The sequence below is a fragment of the Podarcis gaigeae genome (genome assembly GCF_964106915.1).
Source record: "Podarcis gaigeae genome assembly, chromosome: 15".
In the NCBI taxonomy this organism is placed as follows: Eukaryota; Metazoa; Chordata; class Lepidosauria; order Squamata; family Lacertidae; genus Podarcis; species Podarcis gaigeae.
Window position 1 is genome coordinate 2,277,786 of NC_139692.1, and position 20,501 is coordinate 2,298,286.

The 20,501-nt window shown below is 45.5% G+C and overlaps 2 protein-coding genes across 17 annotated transcripts in view; one reads left to right on the forward strand and one right to left on the reverse strand.

The window, feature by feature from the left end:
• Window positions 1-8,512, forward strand: part of CCAR2 (cell cycle and apoptosis regulator 2) — a 29,938-nt gene extending 21,426 nt beyond the window's left edge. For 4 of the 12 annotated variants that reach the window (XM_083713473.1, XM_083713474.1, XM_083713472.1 and 1 more), the window contains 9 exons: window positions 11-268; window positions 1,058-1,258; window positions 1,880-2,057; window positions 2,447-2,526; window positions 3,341-3,487; window positions 3,632-3,740; window positions 4,276-4,473; window positions 5,664-5,869; window positions 7,276-8,512. In XM_083713473.1, coding sequence (XP_083569599.1) covers window positions 11-268; window positions 1,058-1,258; window positions 1,880-2,057; window positions 2,447-2,526; window positions 3,341-3,487; window positions 3,632-3,740; window positions 4,276-4,473; window positions 5,664-5,869; window positions 7,276-7,332 — 1,434 coding nt within the window. In that variant the 3' untranslated portion in view covers window positions 7,333-8,512. Of the gene's footprint in view, window positions 1-10; window positions 269-1,057; window positions 1,259-1,879; window positions 2,058-2,446; window positions 2,527-3,340; window positions 3,488-3,594; window positions 3,741-4,275; window positions 4,474-5,663; window positions 5,870-7,275 lie in introns of all 12 variants that reach the window. The other 8 variants (XR_014558117.1, XR_014558119.1, XR_014558121.1 and 5 more) reach the window with 3 other exon arrangements.
• An 801-nt stretch (window positions 8,513-9,313) lies between these two features.
• BIN3 (bridging integrator 3) overlaps window positions 9,314-20,501 on the reverse strand; it is a 143,185-nt gene continuing 131,997 nt past the window's right edge. For all 5 annotated transcript variants that reach the window (XM_083713805.1, XM_083713808.1, XM_083713809.1 and 2 more), the window contains one exon: window positions 9,314-10,349. In XM_083713805.1, coding sequence (XP_083569931.1) covers window positions 10,203-10,349 — 147 coding nt within the window. In that variant the 3' untranslated portion in view covers window positions 9,314-10,202. The remainder of the gene's footprint in view (window positions 10,350-20,501) is intronic.

The window sequence follows — 20,501 nt, forward strand, 5'->3', positions numbered from 1 at the left end:
TCCTAAACAGGAAGAGGAAACTGTACAGTCCTCTGAACAAGGCTTCAAGCAGGAGTCCAGCGAACAGGAGGTAGACTCAGCTGAACCTGTCCCTGAGCCAGCTCTTGAGACCTCAGCACCTGAGCCAGAGATTCCAACTCCTCCCCTGGAGCCTACCATTGTTGCTCACCTGCAGTCGGCACTGCAGGGGGGCCAGCCCAGCTGCACCAACATCTCCCTTTGCACCCTGCTGGAGTACAGGCGGCAGCGGGAGAAGCTCTCCTTTGAGGTAGGCTTCATTTTCTTTGGGATCTGGCTTCTACAGGGAGACTCCTTCTTCTGGCTTCTCTTGGCACCTCCTCTTTCTAGCTGAAATTTGAGATTTGCCTTTTGGGGCGCATATCTCAGCCAAGCTACCACACTTATGTTCCTATCAGCTCAGTAGCCTTTTATGGTGTTTGAAGTTCATGGAAACTAGTAGAAGTTACTGAGGAAGCTCTGGTGTGACCATGAATGTCTGCTACTTCCTCTGCTTCAGCCACCTGCTTGCATAAGGGGTGCATGGGAGGAGAGGGTGCTAGAAGAAGAGTAGAACATCTGCTTTGCATGCAGAAGGTCCCAGTTTCAATCCTCAGCCTCTCCACATAGGACTAGAAATGCCCCCATGTCCTCTCTGAAGAGTCACTGCCAGTCAGTGTAGGTCTGACTCTGTAAAGAGCAGCTTCCTATTTCCCTCGCAGACAGCAATGTTGTGATCAGTACGGCCTTAAGAAGGTGTATTTCTAAAGGGTGGTGGTGGATGAGCCTTTGCAGTTGGAGCAAGGGGAGAAGAATGTTAAGGAGGCTTGGTGCAGATAGGTCTAACGTAGAGTGAATTGCAGTTTATACAAGCATAAGATTGCCTTATGAAGTTTTTCATACCTGGTATGTTCAGCTTTGAGATTTGGGCTTGCATGCAAGTGTCTACCCACTTCTGTGGCTGATGTAGGCATCCAGATCTTTCCTTGTTTCTTGCTCACTGCGCTCGCTCTCTCTCTCTCTCTCTCTCTCTCTCTCTCTCTCTCTCTCCACCCCTGAGGTGGCAGTGGTGGCAGAGTTCTTCCAGGAGATGCTGCAACGGGATTTTGGTTATAAGCTCTACAAGGCATTGCTGGCCCTGCCAGAGAAGGAGGCAGTGGAGGCAAAGAACCCCGAGCAGGAGAAGGAGGAGCTGAGAGAAGAGCCTCAGGAGAATATTGGGGCAGAGGAAGCCCTGGAAAATAGCCAGAAGGATGCTCAGGTGAGGTGACGTGCCTCTCTGGCCCGTTAGCACACTGGTACCTTGGTTTGCAACCACTTTGGATTACAACTGTTTTGGATTACAACCGCGTCAAACCCGGAAGTGCATGTCCCTTTTTTTGGATTACAACCCATTTTTTTGGAGGCCCCATTGGTGAAAGCGCGCCTTGGGTTACAACCTGGTTTGGTTTACAACTGGACCTCCGGAACGGATTATGGTTGTAAACCAAGGTACCACTGTATAGCAAAGTGGCCTCAGTTGCTTAGGTGATGCAGGTATGTCTCGCCTTCCTCACACTGGGCCTAAGAGCACCTGGTGGCTTTTGAAAGCATCCATGGAAGGATTGGAGTACTGGGCTGCAAATTTCCAGCAGTTGTGCCTGTGCTTGATAGTGTGTGGGCAATGCCTGCTGACATCTCAGAAGTCAGAGTGGGTGGCTAACTTACATTCTTAGTGATCATGGACAGCAACTATGTTTCTGCTTTTGGGGACTTCTCAGTACTAGTCAAAGCCAAACCGATAATGCAGAAACGAGATTATGTATATGTACTCAAATTTTCATAATTCGTACAAACTGCAGAATTTGGAAGAGTTCTGTTTATGTGTTTTTCATTCCTGCAGAAGGAGGAGGCTGGGGATATTGAGAAGAAGCCTTCAGGTCAAGATGGGGCCAGTTCAGCCAAGGAGGAGGTCAGTGGGAATGTCAAAGTGGAATCGAAGGATTCTACAGATGAGCTGTGTGAGCTGAGCCTAGAGGATGACTTGCTGCTGCTGAGAGAGGAGGAGGAGGAGGATTTTGGTAGGTACTCTGGGAAATGCAGAAATCCTACAGTGCAGTGTTAAGATATAATGGCTGCTCTCATTGAAAAGTGTATGTGTGTGTACACACATATGTAAAGGTTGGGATAGCCATGATGCTGCCTGTAGACAGCTGCACCTATCAGTGTGTTTAATTGCAAGGAAGATGCAAGTTGAAAGGAGTATTTCCATAGGTTTTCCTTATGCCTAGTAGGGCAAGAGTAGGATCCTTGGGTTCCTTTCTCTGGTCTGTTGTTCATTTCACACAAGTTAGTGGTATCTGCTCAGTGAGATTGTGCTTTGGAAGACGCTGGTATTCACTCAAGTCTCTCTTGGGAAGCCCTGAGCAGAGGTCAGCATCTGAAGCCAGTCATGCCGCATTCTCCACAGGTGTCAAGTTAGAAGATGCTGAAGTGAGATCAGTTGCATCCAACCAATCAGAGATGGAGTTCTCCTCCCTTCATGATGTGGTGAGTGACAAATCCCCTCCTTCTCAAAGTCTGCTTTGAACTCTTTAGGCCAGTGGCCCTGGGAATTGTGGCTGGGGCTTGGGTTGTAGAAAAGGATACGGATTTCTCAGTATCAGAATTCCCATTTGGGTATCTTCTGGGTTTTTAAGCATTATGTAAAAGCTGTCCCTTTTGCCTTGATGTCTTTCTTCATACCTATGTGAATTAGAAACGTGTTGCTTGTAAAAGGAAAAGTGGAGTTCCTAAGAATTCCAGCAGCTGCTATTTTTTTATAAGCTCTGTATGCCATGGTTTGTGACAAGACTTATCCATGTGGATTTTTCTTCCGCAAAATCCTAGAATTTGCTGTCTCATATTTATTTTCCATAGCAAGAAAATAAATATGAGAGCAGTTTTTTGTTTTGCCCGAGATGCCTGTTTGTAATATTACTAGTTCTCGATTCGCCTATGCTGCCCCCAAGGCTTCTCAACACCTAATGCCGTTTCAATATCGTTCTGGTCCAGTTTTAACTAGGCTTGTCTCTGATGCCCTGTGGGCTCCTGGGTGCAGTGATGGTACTCCAGGATAGGAGCTGATCTCAGAAACCTGATCGTTCCTAGTTGCTGAGACTTAATCCCACCAACATGTTCAGAGTCAGCTGTGGATATGCAGTAGATATGCAGTCTTTGGCTCGGGGAGGCTTAGTCCCTAACAGTTCACTGTTGAAATCTAGCCTATAGTGAAAGTGCAGGGAATGGTCTCTGTAGTAGAAGGGAAGTGACACCTTGACAGTTTGAACAGCCTTTTACTTTTTCTTACACCACCCTTCCCCAGCCCAGAGAGCTGGATCCAAGTGCTGTGTTGCCACTGGATGCCCTCCTTGCCTTCATTTACTTTGACTTGAATTTCTGCGGCTACCTGCACAGGAGGGATATGGAAAAGGTGCTTCTCACCTTGGGGCTGCATCTCTGCAAAGAGCAGGTGAGTGCCAATCTGATTTCTCCCCTGCTTTTGCTGGAGGTTTGAATGACTTGAGACCTTCTTGATTAGTGCTGAGGGTACGAGGATCTGTTTGCGGCCTTTTCCAGTGCCATTCATGGAGGGGGGTGTCTCATCTGGTGGCAGGTGAAGCGCCTGGTGAACAGGGTGGTGACACAGTTCGTGTGCCGTTACCGCAGCCTACGCTACAGCCGACAGGAAGGGACTGAGCCAGGCCCTGAGGAGGAGCCATTAGGTAGGTACTCAGTGTGGGGTTGGAAGGGGCTGTTCAGTTGCATAGAGCTTCATGGGTAGAAGGATCCCTTTATTTTTCCTTCTGAGCTAGAACTCTTTAACAGTTTCGGCTTAGCTCTTACACATGATCAGTGGTTTCTGGTCCTATTTACTGACCACCCAGTTATGCCTAGTTCTGCTAGGGAGCACTCCCAATATTCTTCTGCCCTGTCCCGATTCCTGAATGCATGGGGCAGTGTACATGTTGCCCAACCTGCCACTAGTGACTCTGCAGTGATGCATGGAAGGGAAAAGTTACTTCTGTAGTATCTCTTTCAACCCATCTTTAAAGGGTGTGCTCAGCTTTGGGATGGTGGCAATTGTGTGATTGGAGGAAGGAGAGAACAGAGCTTTCTAACCCACAATGGGAGGAGCTGGAAACTGTAGCACAAAAGTAATCTGAATGGTTTTTTTCCCCCTGCCCTTGGTTCCCATTCCCTGTCTCTGGATGCTCCGTTTCAAAACCAAGCAGAGTAAATGTTGCCTTGTTCTTACAGGGAACCTCAATCTACTGTGCTCATCCATCTCTGTGCCTGAGGTGCCTACCAAGTATTCTCCAGAGTCTCAGTCCGGCAACCTGGTTTCATACAATGGGGCTGTCCTTAATGTAGGGAAACTGCTGGAAAAGGCAGAACAGACAGAAAACAGCCGACTCTATCTAGAGAACAAAATCCACACGTTGGAGCTCAAATTGGGTGAGCCACACATGGTTAGGATCGGCTCATCTTGTAAAGGATTGGAGTGGGGAACCTGTGGTCCATGGGTCTCATTAGGCCTGCCAGGCTCTCCGTTTGGTCCCAGGACCATTTTGCTCAAGCCATGTCCACGCAGGTGATACCAGCTGTAGGGCAGGTAAAGACTTGCCTCAGCCCAAAAGGTTTGCAAGATCCAATTATCAGCTGTCAGGTTTTGAAAACTGTTCCACAAAACTCATGGGCAAAATAAGTGACTTGACATTGCTATGCTAGGAGATTGACAAGTGGATGTCGCCACAAGGGGTAAGATATGGCATCCTGTCTAGATCCAGTTCCCCACCCCTGCTGTACCGTATCCCCAAGAAGCTGCACTAAGCCAGAATTCAAGAGAAAGCACCTGCCTTGCTTTAGCCTCTCAACAACATGGAGCAGTTCATTGGGCACACTCATACAAAGCACTTACATCTGATGAATGACAGGGCTCTTTTGATCAGAATATATTAGGCAAATGAAACCCAACAAGAATTGGATGCAGGAGTGCAGTTGGCACCTAATGCAACAAAGCATTGAGTGGTGGAACCATTGTTGATAGAACCTTTGGGGTTGGTGGGGCTGCAGTGATTCTAGGCTAATGCTCCTTGCCTGTTTTTGGCTACTCATACCTGCTTGACTTTCCAAGAATTTGAGCTGGAGGCAGAGAGTGGGCTAGCTGGAGTTTCTAAGTGGAGTTGGGTCCATATACTTAAAGGCCTAATTTGAATGACATAGTAAACCATGGTTATGGTCTACTGTGAATGCACTAATTTATGCCACTTTGCTCATCCTCACGAGCACATAAGAGAAACCACAATCTGTAGCCAAGGTTGGTTCAGAGTGGAACCACCACAATCCCATTCAGACATGATTGGCCAGGGATTGTGGTTTGTTGCTCCTGCTTGCACTAGGGGACATGGAACAATGTCTGGCTGCCAGGGCCCTTTCCCCAATTTATATACCACGGCCATATATAAATATCTCCTCCAGCTTCCCTTTTTGAGATACTTTGAATTTCTGCCTTCACTCTTGTCGCCTGCTGTGAGAGTTCAGAACAATGGCTTTTGTTCCTGGTGTTGGGAGACAGCACTGCTCTGATCTCAGTCCATTGTGTTACTTCCTGGAACGTGATTCTACCCTCTGTGCTGTGCTTACAGAAGAGACCCAGCTCCGCTTCTCTACAACAGAGGCTTCCAACAAGGCCCTGACATTGGAGGTTCAAGAGCTGCAGAAGCGCCTCACTGAGATGGAGGAGCAGTGCAAGGGGAACGAGAGACAAAAATCCAGTTTCCAGAGGCTGCTGCTGGAGAATAAGAAGCGCCTGATTCCACTGCAGCTGGAAATCCAGAAGATAATTGAGAAGGTAATCTGGAACCTGCGGAATATTTTAGGACAGAGCCTATCTGGTGTCAGGAGTTTTCAAGTTGTCATCCCTGCATGCTGCTCCACAAACAGTGGATTCTGGTGGCAATTGGCTTGGTAAACTTATAAATGTTCATTTGTGTGAGATGCTGAACAGGCAACTCTGGACTGCCATGCCATGGCCCTGCAACTCTTCTACTTTGTCCTTAGGGCAAAGATGGAGGGACTGTGGAGACTCAGGAATCGGTCTCTTTCCTGGCAGTGACTTTTGTCTCAAGAACACACTGTCAAATCTCTGCTCTTTGATTCTATACATATTTATTTACTTGGAAGTAAGTTCCACTAACTTATGCACGGGGCTTACTCCCTGGTATGTGTGCTTAGGTCTGCAGACAGTGTAAAGTGCATGACTTTATACAAATTGGATCTACTTTCCCTCAAACCTGAAGCTGGTGTCAGGAGGACTTCTGTCTTACTCAGTCTTTGCCTCTGGACAATTACAGAAGCCAGTTTATTTCTACCTGCAGATTCGGTCTAGGAATGGAGAGGCAAACCGAGACCCATGTCTTCTAGTTATTCCATGTCGCTGCTCCAGGTCTGGGGACAGATGTTGCTGGACTCCCAACTCCCATCAGCCCCAGAAAGTATGAAAATAGTTGGGGGTTGTGAGAGTTGTCCAGAAACATCTGGAGGGTCATGGATTCTCCAGACCTGCTTAGCTCCTAATTGCCCGTTATTTCCATATCCTTACCCAAAACACTGGGAGATGTTCATTTTAAGTTGTTAAAAAAGGCACTACATCTTGAAAATGGGTGGCTTGGATCCCTTTTCCAAGAATATGATCACTTTCTATGGGCTAGGAGTTTTTGAAAGAGGGAACATTCAAATGTGTGTTTCCCACTCCCAACTGTTTTGTTGTTGTTTATATGAGGCAATCTAGGAAGGCTATACTGTTTGCCTTCTCCATATGTTTAGATCAGCTATAAGCCATTTGCAGAAGTGTCTCTGGCAAATCTACTGTAAATGTAAGCACATGGCATCCCCCAAAGCATCCTGGAAACTGTAGTTCAATGTGCTGGGAATTGTAGTGGTGAGGGATGAATTAGTTTCCAGCATACTGTGGCGAGGCAGGGGTGGCATCTCACCTCTGAGACATGTATGATTGTATGAGAGTTTTTCAATTTTTAAAAAAGTAAAGGGGGGAATAAAAAGGCACCCAACAATGTGTCAGTGTTGTCGTCCTGGAAATCTGTTCAAAGTCTCTGCAACTTACCTAAAAGTTTTTCTTTATGTGCTGTTTTGTTTGATTTTTGTTGATAAATCGTCTTAAGACTGGGGAAGGGAACGAGAATGAAATAAATTGAATGTTTGCTTTTCTTACTATTGTGCTTCTTTTGTCTCTTTCAGACCAATAATTGCCTAGAAAAGAAGGAACCAGCACCCACAGCCGTTTCCAGCAACTGACACTCCCTGGAGAAGCAGCTTGGCAGGGAAGATCTGTACCTTGGTTTGACATTTTTGGGCTGAGGGTTAGCAGTCTGGGTAAGCCTTTGAGACCTTCAACCCTTTCACTGCCATGTGAGAGGCTGGAGATGGAGTTCCTCCTTAGCCCACTCCGCCACCTCTGGCTTGTGTGTGCTGGCAGAAAGGCCACCTAGCCTAAACATGGCTGGGATTCACAGTTCATGTGCTGGAGTCACCATTATTGTTTAAAGGAGGAGTACCCATTAAGTAGGAGTTTTGATGGTCTATTGTGTGAAGTGGAGAAGCTACCGTGCAGGTATTCTCAAGCTGTCTGCCAGTAGCAAGTACTAGAAGGGATTTTTTAAAGCCCAGTTCGGTGACAGACAACAGGTGCTGACTGCACCAAAGGACAGGGCATGGCTGGCCTCTTTGTGCTGCATGGAGAATTTTGTTCTCTTCTCCTCAAGCCCTCTCTCCCTCCCTGCCCCACAGCTTTTGCTCAAGAAGGTGGCATTCTGCCTGCCTCTTGATTAAAAGGTGGTCTGAGAAGGCTGCAAAAGAAATAGCAGGACTTTAAACATCAGATGAAAACAACACAGTGGTTCCTGGCTTATATCCTCTACAGATTATGCATTCAGTGCTGCAGGCTAGTTTGTGACTGTTGCAGTTTTGTGGGTTAGAGTTTGGACCCTCATACATTCAGTGCTGCGTGCTGGCCATTCTAAGGAAAACAATGCCATCTGGTTCCCTCTCTGGCAGTTTTGAGTCACTCACTTGCAAGATGTAGCTTTAAAGGCTTAGCAATCTGCTGTGTTTTCGCCAGTCTTCAAATGTAAGCAAAGTTATCGGCCACCAGGTAAGGTCTTAAGCGGTAGGGTGGCTGCAGTGCATTTAACTTCCATTTTGGGGAAGTAGCAATGGCAGGAGGGCTGTGGTAGGTAGCCCATTGGGTCCCTGTGGTAGCCTTTAGCAGAGTAGCGGCAGGCCAGGTGGGTGGGGGACTGTCCAAAGCCGGGGTGAGCCCTCTTCTGCAGTCCCTGTTGGCTGCATCTGCTCTGTCCACCTGTTTCCCCATCCTCAGGTGGTCTGTCTCTTCTGGATGTGTTGCTTTTAGTCTGTAAATGTGGTAACAACTTGTATTTAACTGGCCAGGTTCCCTTTTATAAAAGTCTTTTCCTCAGTTAGAAGGCTGTGCTGCCTTTTTTTGCTTTTGAGTGAAATCTGCCTGTCTTAATTAGAGAGAAACACATGCAGCCAACATACAGTGATCATTCAGATGCTGCTTAATAAAACAGTTAGCCAATAACTTAAACAGAAGTAGGCCCACAAATAGCAGCTTACACGGCACAGCAACCCATCTCCCACTGACTGAAATAAAGCAAAACTTGAAATAAAGCAAAAGGCAATGTGGTGCATTCCTGCACTCTGTTCCATGCCTCATACTTGTTATCTCCATAGGTAGGGGCATTATTTAATGCAATGATGATCCCTCACGTGGTAGGGAGAAGCTGCTTTGGGGAAAGTATTTCTGGCTGAGAGGCATTGTCAAGGAGTGAGTGCCTCAGCCTAATTTCACAATGGCTTTTAAGACTTGTTCGTTGGGTTTTAAAATTGTTGGCATTATGCTATAACCAGTATGCTAAACAGGTACCGAGAGGGAAGGAGTACCGAGTTTTTAAAATAATCTATATAGTTCATGAAATATAGGCATCTCACACAGCTGCCATCTCTTAAACTCATCAAAACTCAGCTCAGCTCCTCTGTTCCCTTAGCAGCTAGTTCTAGCTGCTGCTGCCTCATGTATTCAACTCTGTTCTCATGCAACAGGTCCATGCTGCTTTAGACTGGCCTTTTCAGGCAGTAGAGGGCAGCAATGTGTGTATCAGTGGTTGCACAGAGAAGGAAGATGGAAACATAGCCAAGGAGAGATTTTTTTTTCCTTTTGCAAAAATAAAATTAGATTCATTGGTAACATAAGAACTTAAGAGTAACCTACCACCATACATTTTATTTAATTGTAAAAGAGTGGGAAACATTGAGCAGCACAGATGCTTTCCTTGTTGTAAAGTGGGGAGAAGATCAAGGAAGGGAACCTCTCCTCCATAGCAGCTTCCCCTAAGAAAATGGCGCTACACGTGGTGCTCTCTCATTAGCTTAATCCCATCTCCAATACTCAATGTGCAGGCAATCTTACCGATTGCATGTAGTTAACAGAGGCACAGGAAAACAGGTTACAAACCTGTAACTGATATTCAAGTGGTTATTTATACAACTGCACATAGAGGTTCTACAGCTCCACAGGCTGACCATATAATTATATATGGGCTGCACTGAGACCACCATTATAAATGCTGGCTGTCTTCCTATGGGCTCAGAAAAATTAAACCACATACAGGTGAGAGGCGGGATGATAATGCTGCAACTCAGTATAAAAATTTGTTTTGACATTATTCTACTGCACAAAGGCATACAAACTCAACAGTGCCACTGCTAGTTGTGATAAGATGTCTCTTAAGGGCACAGAGGTGAAATCCTATGTTAAATCTGGTAAACTATGGCGATTCAGGGTCTCACATAACTATGATAAAAAGCATCCAGGCAAACACATTTTTTAATATGCTGTGAAAGAAAGCCAACATCAGTGAAAAGCTTGCAGTTGACAGTAGTGTCTTAAGGCAATGATTGGTTATTGCCCAGGATCAAGAAGAGTCAGGAGGGAACCCACAGGAGCTGCAGCTCCGGGTGCATATGCCATGTCAATCTGGACGAGCATATATACAATGGGTTAAAATCCAGAGAAGACCAGGTTCTTAGAGAAGGAGGAGCAAGGAGCAATCTCCATTTTGAGCCTGGAGCGTCCGCGTTGCAGGTCAGTCATCAGCCACAATGGAAAGGGCTCTCAGTTCATTCAGCTTGGCTTCGTTCTCCTTCTGCCTCTGCTCATCCGTCAGGCCGGGCTCATCAATCTGTTCTGTCAAGTCACCAAAGATTTTGTACATTTCAGTGTAGTACACGACCTGGAGGGGGTGGGGAGGGGAGAGTCCCATGAGAAGCAGATCTCCTCAACAGATGGAAATCTAAACAGGCTGATAACCACCACATATCCTCAGCATTCCCAAGAAAATACAGATAAAGTGTTTTAGTGCTTGCAGTGACTGAACTATTTTTAAAATGCCAGTTTCTGAGCCAGCAATGCTGTGTGGTTGTCTGCTGGTTACTGCAAGGGCTGTCACCTGGTTAAAAAAAATATGATTGAGTGATTGACTGCATGATTTTTAGTTGAGTGATTAAATCTGTATAAATTTGCATGCAAAAAGCCAAAATTAAAGGCTTTGTGCACAGTATCTTACAGGCACCCTCCTTTCTCACACTGAAGGACATGCCATTTGAAATAGTACTTGCTATCTGCAGTTTTTATAAATCTTTATTTTTTTAAAAAACCTCACAGGAGCACAGTTTAAGTCAGTTAATTATTGGTTAGATTAAGTAACCAAGCTTGCAATTCACATGGTGGGACTTCCTTTTGAGTAAATATGAATAGAGTATGGCTGTAAACATTTCAGCTCTGGTTACAAACCTTCAGTGCTATTTGAGAAATCACTCAGATTTTTAAAAAGGCAGGTTGGAGCATGGGCTTTTTTAAAAACAAGGTTAAGTAGTCTCTCATACTCTCATGTTTTTGGCAGGGGAGGTTTACAATAAACAGCACTGTATGCTTAAAATGTTGGGTGTCATTGCAACCATGGCCAACTATAAATCAACAGCTAGCCAAATTGTTTTAACTACAGTAGCAGGTTTTGGACCTTTACTCAGTTTGTTATACTGTTTTAAAATATCTTGAACTAAAAAGGTGACTAGTAACTCGTCAGTAACTAGATTTTTTTAACCCCCCCCCCCCATAGGGTACTTTTATTTGGTATGCAACTACTTCATAAATACTGCAGATGGCAAGCACCATCTTAAACCAGAAGCACTCTGTTTTGTGCGTGAGAAAAGGGGAAATGTCTCTTAAACTGATGGCTGTTTTTAAGGTGACACAAGCATCTCTTACACCACAGGAAGTAGGTTTGCCTTAGAAATAGGTTTTTCTCATACAAATTTATACAGATTATCAATTAAGCAATCAATATGATTATTGTGAGATAAAGCATCACAGCCCAGCATCTCTAGGTACAACTCAGCTGGAATGATGGAGATGCAGAGACATGGTTTGCAAGTTTCAAAGCAGCTGTGAGAAAACTATCTGGGACACAAGTCATAAGAGTGTATTACTGTATATTTAAAAAGCTAGAAAAACGTTTAGTCTTGTTCTGCTTCCTCCTCCTGCTTGATCCTGCTGGCGATGCTTTTATCTCCACCTCTGAAGGGGATCCGTTTGCTCAGTCGTGATTAGGCAGTGACAAACCCCTCTTCCTACACAGCCGTCTGGAGCCTTGCAGAGGAGGTAGCAGGAGTGAGTCATGAACTCTGACCTTTCCAGCAGTTGGGGGAAGAATGGTGTTTCCTGCTCTCCTCCTGTAAGGTTACATACACCAAACTGCTTTTAAAGCCATAGAGCCGAGAGGGAGACACACCAGTAGGCCCAGCTTAACCCTTTCCTTGGCAGCCAAGCATTGGCAGGATTTTCACAGATGCCAGCTAATCCTCCGAACACCTCCGCAAAGTGGCTATTCTTATCCCCGTGTCCTAGACAGGTGTCCAAGGGGTCAGGTGCCTTCCCTTCAAGATCAGCACAGCGATCTACAGCTGGAGGGTGCTAAACACCATTTGTCTTCTGCCGAGCCCACTAGACAACACTGCCTGCTGTTGCTGCTACTGCCCCTTTTATGCATTATCACCATAGCAACAGAAGCTGATGGAGTAAGCTTTGCAAAGAATCTCAGAATCCCAGCTTTTCCATCGTTACTCCCTGTGCCCTACAATTATTATGCAGCGATACAGGCAGCACACTGCATGGTTGTTCCCATCTGGAAGTTTCCATGGAGGAGATTTTTTTTTTAAAGGGAAAAAATCATTTTATCAGCTCAATATCTGACAAATAATGTGGCTCAAGTGTTCATTTTTGCAAGATGACGTCTGCCAAGGGGCCCCTCCAGACAAGTGGCACTACGTAACCACAACTAGGAACCTTGTTTTAAATCCCAGCTTCGCTAGCAGGAGAGTTTTGCCTCCTTTTATGCCTGTGCTCACTACTAAATCCCTTGGTCTAGTAACTGCCCTCAAATCACTGAGCAGCCCTCTTTGCAGGGCGTCTTGGGTTTTCACCACTGCCGTGGTCTGAAGCCAGTGCCTTGGTGGGAGGCCAGCTGAGAGCCCCAGGAACCCCACTTTTGAGTCCCATGAAAGAAGGTGTAAGACAAAATAAAAATAAAAATGCTGTAGCCATACGAGAAGGGAAAAAAAATGCTAAGTAATTCTGCTCTTACCTTTTCAGTTCCAAGCTGGACAGGAAGAACAGTAAGTGTTGGTAATAAGAAGAGCAGAACTAGGAAGGTCATGCTTAATTGATTATTAAAATTCTATGGTCATGGGCGGAGTGGGGTCTTGTGGTAACACTGATCACAACACTGGTAGGTAGAATTCTAAGCTCTGGGCAGATGAATGTGGTGCATATAGTATCTGGCTTGTTAGCAATCCTTTCAGTATCCTAAAAGCCTGCATATGGGTTCTGAGAATGTTGCTCTGCAAAGGATCCCAACCAATAACTTCACCTGTCTCTAAGAAAGGAGGTCTTGTGGTTCCTATAGAAAAGTACTAGAAGGTAGAATAAAAGTAGCAGTGGCCCTAACCCAAGAAACCTGTCCTCAGCTACAATGTGCGGCAGGAATGATGAAAGCCTGCTTGCCAACCAACCCATAGGTCTCCCGTTAGACTGGTTTCTCTGCTAAGCTGCTGCTGCTCCTAACCACATGGCTCTCATCAGTGTAAGAGCAAATGTTTTGGGTACAGATATATACACCATCTCCATAGAGACAGCCTCCCCCCCTCACCATCACAGTGAATCGGCTTTTTATTTTGAGGGGGAGGTGGCTGCTACTCCTCGGGAACACCTAAATCTCAACGAACTCTCAAAGGCCCCACCCCTGTTCCTCGGCCTAATCAATTAGCAGCTGGAGTGGGGACACCATCAGGAGACAGAAGTCCTGCACTATAGCACTGCTCTCCCTTCTCATCACCAGGTAACAGAACTGCACTTTCTGGTGATTCAGCAGGACTGCTGGTTTACACAATGACTAATGAAGTGAAATCGGCAAGAGCAGAACAACCAAAATAGGAAGAGCCAAACCACTAGGGGCTGAGTGGGCTAATCAGATGCTGTGGCATTAAACTACTTGGCTCCAGGAAACACTACTTGTACCATATTAGTCAACATCAGTGCCCCTTTCCCTCACCTCTTCAAGAGCCCAAAAGCCCCTCTGCTGAACAGGACATAAGCAGCCTGTTGTCTGAGCCATGGCCTTTGGGATAATGCACTTAATTGGGTGGCTGCACACAAAGGCCCCAGCATGTAGTCTCTACATGCAGATGCCTAGGAGCACTCCTCTCCCGACACACAGAACTTTTTGTATGACTAGTAACTATAAACCTTCGTAAACCACAAACTGTAAGCAACATCTGTCTCCATGTAACAGGGGGAGCAGCATAAGAAATGAGAACCCCATCGCTCCCCAGTCATTTACTGGTATATGCGTGCAAAGAAGCAACACACCACAAGATACATGAAAATCACCTGCATCCCCACATGGCTCTCCCACTCTATGCAGCAAAAGCTACTTGACACATTGTCACTGGGCCCCAGCAAACAGCTAACAATGAGCGCAAAAGGTACACAAAACCTTTCACACTCTTCGTTAGGTCTGTGAAAAGTAGATTGTCCCAACTTGTGCAAGAGTAAGTGCTTTCCACCTGTGCAAAGCCACCATTGGCTAAAATTCACAGATTGACCTGCCTATGACGCTGCAGCCCTCTGATTGAACAGATCTGTAGCAGCTAGAACTTGAAGAAAAGTATTAGAGAGGTTAGAGGGGAAGTGGTTCTAATGCAACCTCATTCTATGGTTGCTGTGGGACACCAGATGCTTTTTCAGTGTTCCACTGAACAGCCTGTACCTCTGTCAGGCCCCACAGAGAGGTGCCCCCGCTCTGCAGAAGCATGGCTGTGGGGGCAGTGTGAAGCCACCCTTCCCTGACCAAGAAGAATCACAGGAGAGCCAACAGGTGCCCCTTCTCTCTCAGAAGGGCAGACGCAAAGGCCCAGGGCAGGCACTCTTAAACTTTGAGGTAAGAGTGCATTTTGGGAAGATGTGCGGTCTCAAGCCTGCCTTCAATGGATGAGGAACAACTGAACTGGCAGAGGCAGAGAATGGGCCTGGGCATCCGACAGCAACAGAATACTGGCTTAAGGGAGGCCCAAACACCAACTATGCTGATTGTGAGCATGGAACCCAGGTGTAGCTGTCTCAGGATGCAACGGAAGGTTGCTACCTCCACCAGCAGATTTTGGAGGCCATTATAAAGATGGCAAAATGAGAGACAAGTCATTTCAATGAGGCTTGCACTGGAACATTTCCCAGTAGACCTATTAATTGAAATGAAGAGGAGAGGAGGCAGGAAGAAAATGGAGGCGGCCTTTTCTGTGGCCATGGAAACTTCCTTCCCACCCCAGGGAAGCTCAATGGATTCCTACTCTAATGCGTTTTTGGCACCAGGTGAAGAGACTCTCATCTTCCTGGACTTTTTACCATCTAAAGGACATTTTCTCCTGGGATGTTTACTACTGCATTCACCCTGCTGCTTTGTACTTCTATTGTATTTTAACTTTTGTAGACCACCCCGTTATTTGCTGAAGGCCAGTATAAAAAAATCTGATAAGCAGAGCATTTAAAATAATAATTTTTGGACATTGCTTCTTCAAAAACCATAAATTCCAGGAATTACACTTCTTGTTTGGAGGTGGGTACTTGATTTTTGTTATTAAAAACTTCATACAAATGAGCCATTGTTCTTCCTCAGAATCCTTATTTGTGCCCATTTGCTACAGCATTCCTCTTAATGAGCACAAGGATACTATGTGCAGCAGACTCCTTTTACCACAGTGGCAAAACTCTACACAGTCTGGAAGGTGGCCAGGTTTTTACCACTAAGCAAGTAGAAAGCAAGGAAAAAGAGTAACTCCCTGTGACTTTGAGCCTCAAACCCCGGATAGTTTTGCAGCCATGAGAAAGAGAATTTCACAGCAGTAACTACCCCCAAAACAGTGTAGTCACTTCCTCAAGGGGGAGGGAACCGTCATGATTAACTGCATTGAACAAGTAAATCCACTTGAGGGCACCAGACTCCATATATTATGCATTTGCTAATGACTTAAGAAGGGACAGAATTTCAGAAAACTTCAAACCTCCACCAAGATTTCAAAAAGAAACAAAACAGCCAAACACACCCACACTCAGCCAGTGTTCTTCAAATCCACTATGGGAAACCCATGTTCCTGGATAAGGCTCATTTGCAACTGATCTCCCACTAAAGTCCAATAGTTAAAGAGTTGCTTTTGGTCAGGCAGGTATTCTGCAACTTCGGAAAATCCTGAATTTTGTGTATCAAGTCAGCATGAATTCTGGGCCAACCCCCCCTGCCCCCCCCAACCCTTCTATGCAAATAAAACACTATATTAATAAAACCAAAGTGTGCCGATTAATACCAAATCATGCAAATGTTATGCTTCTTTCTAATTGTGTATATTTTGAACAAAATTTAAATCTTTAAAAACAGAAAATATGTAAAATTATGGGGGTCTGGATATCAAAGCAAAGCTTGCACTTAGCAATAAAGGCCACAAATGTGCTAATTATATACACCACAGATTTTACTCAGAATAAATTATGCAAATTTGAATATTTTGTAGATCTCTTCTGAATCTGCTTGCTTCCACATTCAGAACTAATTGTTTGAGCTTTTACAGAATTTAGAATCTCAAACTTTTAATTTACAATGAGGAATGCCTGTGGGAAGAAAAATGGTGAAGTAAAAAATAGAAATAAACTAGAGGACAGGAGGACAGGTTTTTTTTGAAGACAGATACCTATGTAAAGGTAAAGGGACCCCTGACCATTAGGTCCAGTCGCAGACGACTCTGGGGTTGCTTTGCTCATCTCGCTTTATTGGCCAAGGGAGCCGGCGTACAGCTTCCGGGTCATGTGACCAGCATGACTAAACCGCTTCTGGCGAACCAGAGCAGCGCACGGAAACGCCGTTTACCTTCCCGCCAGAACGGTACCTATTTATCTACTTGCACTTTGACGTACTTTAGAACTGCTAGGTTGGCAGGAGCAGGGATCCAGCAACGGGAGCTCACCCCGTCGTGGGGATTCGAACCACCAACTTTCTGATCGACAAGCCCTAGGCTCTGTGGTTTAGACCACAGTGCTACCTGCATCCCTTACTCGGCTACGAGTGATCGCCAAAGAAGAAGAAGGGTACTAGTATTCAAATAAAATGTCATACTAATTGAAACAGCTGAAACATCCCACTTTTCAAGTTACATAGGATTATTTGGCATCTTTGTTCTGTGAGTTCTGTGTTAGTGGAAAGCTTCCTCTCCTCTTGTATCCATGAGGACAAGGCAGTCTGCTAGCACTGCGTAGATAAGAAAGATGCTTCTTTTGCCCACACTAATTGTAGTCACTCACAAATGAAACTGATTCCCTAGCTAGAGCTTCTGAAAACTGACTTGATGCACCTGCTGGGTACATACATGTGTGTACATGCAACATGTGCATGTACTCACGCAACCCTTCCAGCAACAGATGTCTTAAACACTGAGAAATTATTTAAAACCAGAAACCGATAAGAACAAGAAGAGAAGGAAGTGTTCTTCGCAAGCCTTCATCAACAAGCGAGCACAAACTCTCCCCCTTTCATCTTTGTGTAGGAACTTCAAAGCCTATGACTGGAGAAAAGTTTGTGGGTGGGCAGAAGTATTTATCATTAGAACATTACCCTCAATATTCACCAGACAAGGGGGCGGAGGCGGATGGTGCATCAGCCCCTGGCATCAGGCAGGGTGGGTGACCCAAGAGCAAGTGGGTTTCCCCCAATTCTTTGCAAAGCTGTGACACATGAACTGGCATCTATTTGCTGCATTTTCCCCCTCTCTAAGAGTGAAGCAGTGTTGGGAGGGGGGTGTAGGGTATTTGTTGTTGTTTCATACTATGGCAGCCTTTTCGCACAATATGTGACTAAGATTGCTTACAAGGGAGTCAAGCCCTTCTGCTAAGCCATGTTCTAACGCTGCAAGCAAGACCCTCAGGTTCACACACCACTTTCCCCCCTCCTCCTCTGGCCTTTGTCTCTGGTCTTATCTCACTTTTGAGCCTAGACTAACTGCAGTTAAACTTAAGGATGTTTTGGAGAACAAACCATCTACAATCACGGCACATTTTCTTAAAACAGTTAATGGTTTGGAGAAAACAAGTGACTGTTGTGTGTGTGCATTTGAAAAATAATTATTAGATTTATATTGCCCTCTTAAGGAGCTCAAGGTGACAAAGATGGTTCTTCGCACCCCATTTTCTCTTCATAAAAAATTTGTAAGTTAAGCTGAGAGAGTGTCTGGCTGAGGGAATCTGAACCTCGATCTCTCTGGTCCGAGTCTGACATTCTCATCACTAGACCACAATGGCTCCTGAAAATGGAATAAAAAATTTCTTATCTCATCTTTGTGGCTGGAGGTTCTCTGAGGCTCACTGCCATAGCGCAAAATGTTCCTTGGCATGTCAAACGCTCCATGCAGGTTTCTTTCAGGGCTCTGTTACCTCTGAGGTGGGATTTCTGCTATAAATACAATCTTCACCACAACAGGCATTTACGCAACATGAAGTGGGAAGGAACTGAGAGAAGAGCAACACAGGAAGACTCATCGCTTTGCTTACTACACGATTAAATCCATACATGTGCAACTGCAGCTGCTGTGAAAAGGGAGTTTACACTGTTTTCTCTTGCCAGCTGGGAGTGCCACATGAAAAGGCAGTCACACAGCCTCAAAGTCCTAAGTTACTGTCCACAATTCTTGGGACCTGGAACAATTCCTGGGAACAGATGAGCCAGTAAACCTGTTGCGCAATAATGATAAATAATTACAAAACCATATATGGAAAACAAAATCAAGACCACACCACTGAAGAGAGGAGCCTCCGACTGCAACACTTTTGGGTTGTTGCTAACACATCTTTCTTGCTAATAACTAAAACAGAGAAATTGGGGGTGGCCTGGGAGGGACCCCCTGGGTAGGCATCCCTGGACAATAATGAGCCTGTTACTCATCGGCTCCCACTTCTGTTTGCTTGGCTGCTGTATCCAATACACAAAGGGGTTCAGATGTGCATGGGAACACAGGGAGTGGCCTTACAGCACCGGTCCATTGTCTACAGGGCTTGGCAGCGGCTTTCAGAGTTCCAGGCAGCGGACGGTTCCTGCCCTACCCACCTTCTGCATGGAAAGCAGATGCTCTACCCCCGAGCTGCAGTCTCTCCCCTGAGGATCCTCCTGCTGGCCATGAATTAAACTATACTTTGTTTAGTACCTCTTCTAAGTGCTCAGAATGCATTCTTATTGTATCTCAACCCCCCCTTCATCAGCTCTCTAAGGTAGGCCAGTAGAGGGAGGGGGACAGCAGGGCTCAGGCAAGAAAAGCCACGCAGTAAACGCCTGGTCCCGCCGCCATTTCTGACAGACTTCCTGTTAATGCTCTTCAATGCTACACTACACTGAACTCAGGAAAGGGCCAAGGAACCCTCTACAACTGTAGTTAAAATATTACAAAACCTTACATAAAGAACTGCCCTTATTTATTTCCCTTTTTAAACAGGTTCTGATTCAATGTTTTTAGCAGCAAGCTATAAAAAAATTGGGGACGCGGGTGGCGCTGTGGGTAAAACCTCAGTGCCTAGGACTTGCCGATTGTATGGTCGGCAGTTCGAATTCCCACGGCGGAGTGAGCTCCCGTCGTTCGGTCCCAGCTCCTGCCCACCTAGCAGTTCGAAAGCACCTCTAAGTGCAGGTAGATAAATAGGTACCGCTGTACAGCGGGAAGGTAAACGGCGTTTCTGTGTGCTGCGCTGGTGCTGGCTCGCCAGAGCAGCTTCGTCACGCTGGCCACATGACCCAGAAGTGTCTCCGGACAGCGCTGGCCCCCGGCCTCTTAAGTGAGATGAGCGCACAACCCTAGAGTCGGACCCGACTGGCCCGTACGGGCAGGAGTACCTTTACCTTTTTTATAAAAAAAATTGTCCAGTAGCACCTTAGAGACCAACTAAGGTTGTTCTTGGTATAAGCTTTCATGTGCATGCACACTTCTTCAGATATGCACATGAAAGATTATACCAAGAACAAACTTAGTTGGTCTCTAAGGTGCTACTGGACAATTTTTTTATATACTTCGACTGTGTCAGACCAACACGGCTACCTACCTGAATTCAGCAGCAAGCTGACATTCAGAAAACCTAAAGAGGTGAAGCTGTTCCTGGTATGGAGGTAAGTAGCCAGGGAAAAACCTTCACCTGTTGAATTGCTGTTTGTTAGTCTGATGGTCTAATAATGTGCTTTGAGTCTTATTATCAGAACACTAGGAAGGACTCTCTTTTAAAAATCTGTACACTTTAACAGCTCCCTGAAAGAACAGGGTCGTATTCTCAGTCTGTTCATCTTTTTCTCTCACACACATATACTTCTGCTTTTCTTTGGGGCTTTTTTTTCTAGAAGAAGAGGTGCCAGAACTTGTTGACCATATTTAAGGCAGAGCATCCACCCAAAGTTGTTGAGGCTTTCAGGGCCATTAGCCTCCAAGAGCAGAAACATTGACAAAAGCGCCAATCAAACAGGCAGGAAAACCCCCGGCCTAAACCAGTGATAATGGATGGCATTAAAAGCATCCACCGCTTCTGGTTTCATTCAGAAAATGAAAACATCTGTCAGCCACACATAAGCCTCTTCCACAAGGGCTGCAGCACAGCAAGATATTTTGACTCTCAAAAAGGTACATGATGAGAAGAGAACAGAAATAGATATTCCACTGAGTAATACAACACCGTAGAAAATCAAATAAACTTAATGAGGCATGGGTGGAAAGGGAGAGATCCTGAAAAGAAGACCGGCTGGATGAATGAGCAGTCTGGG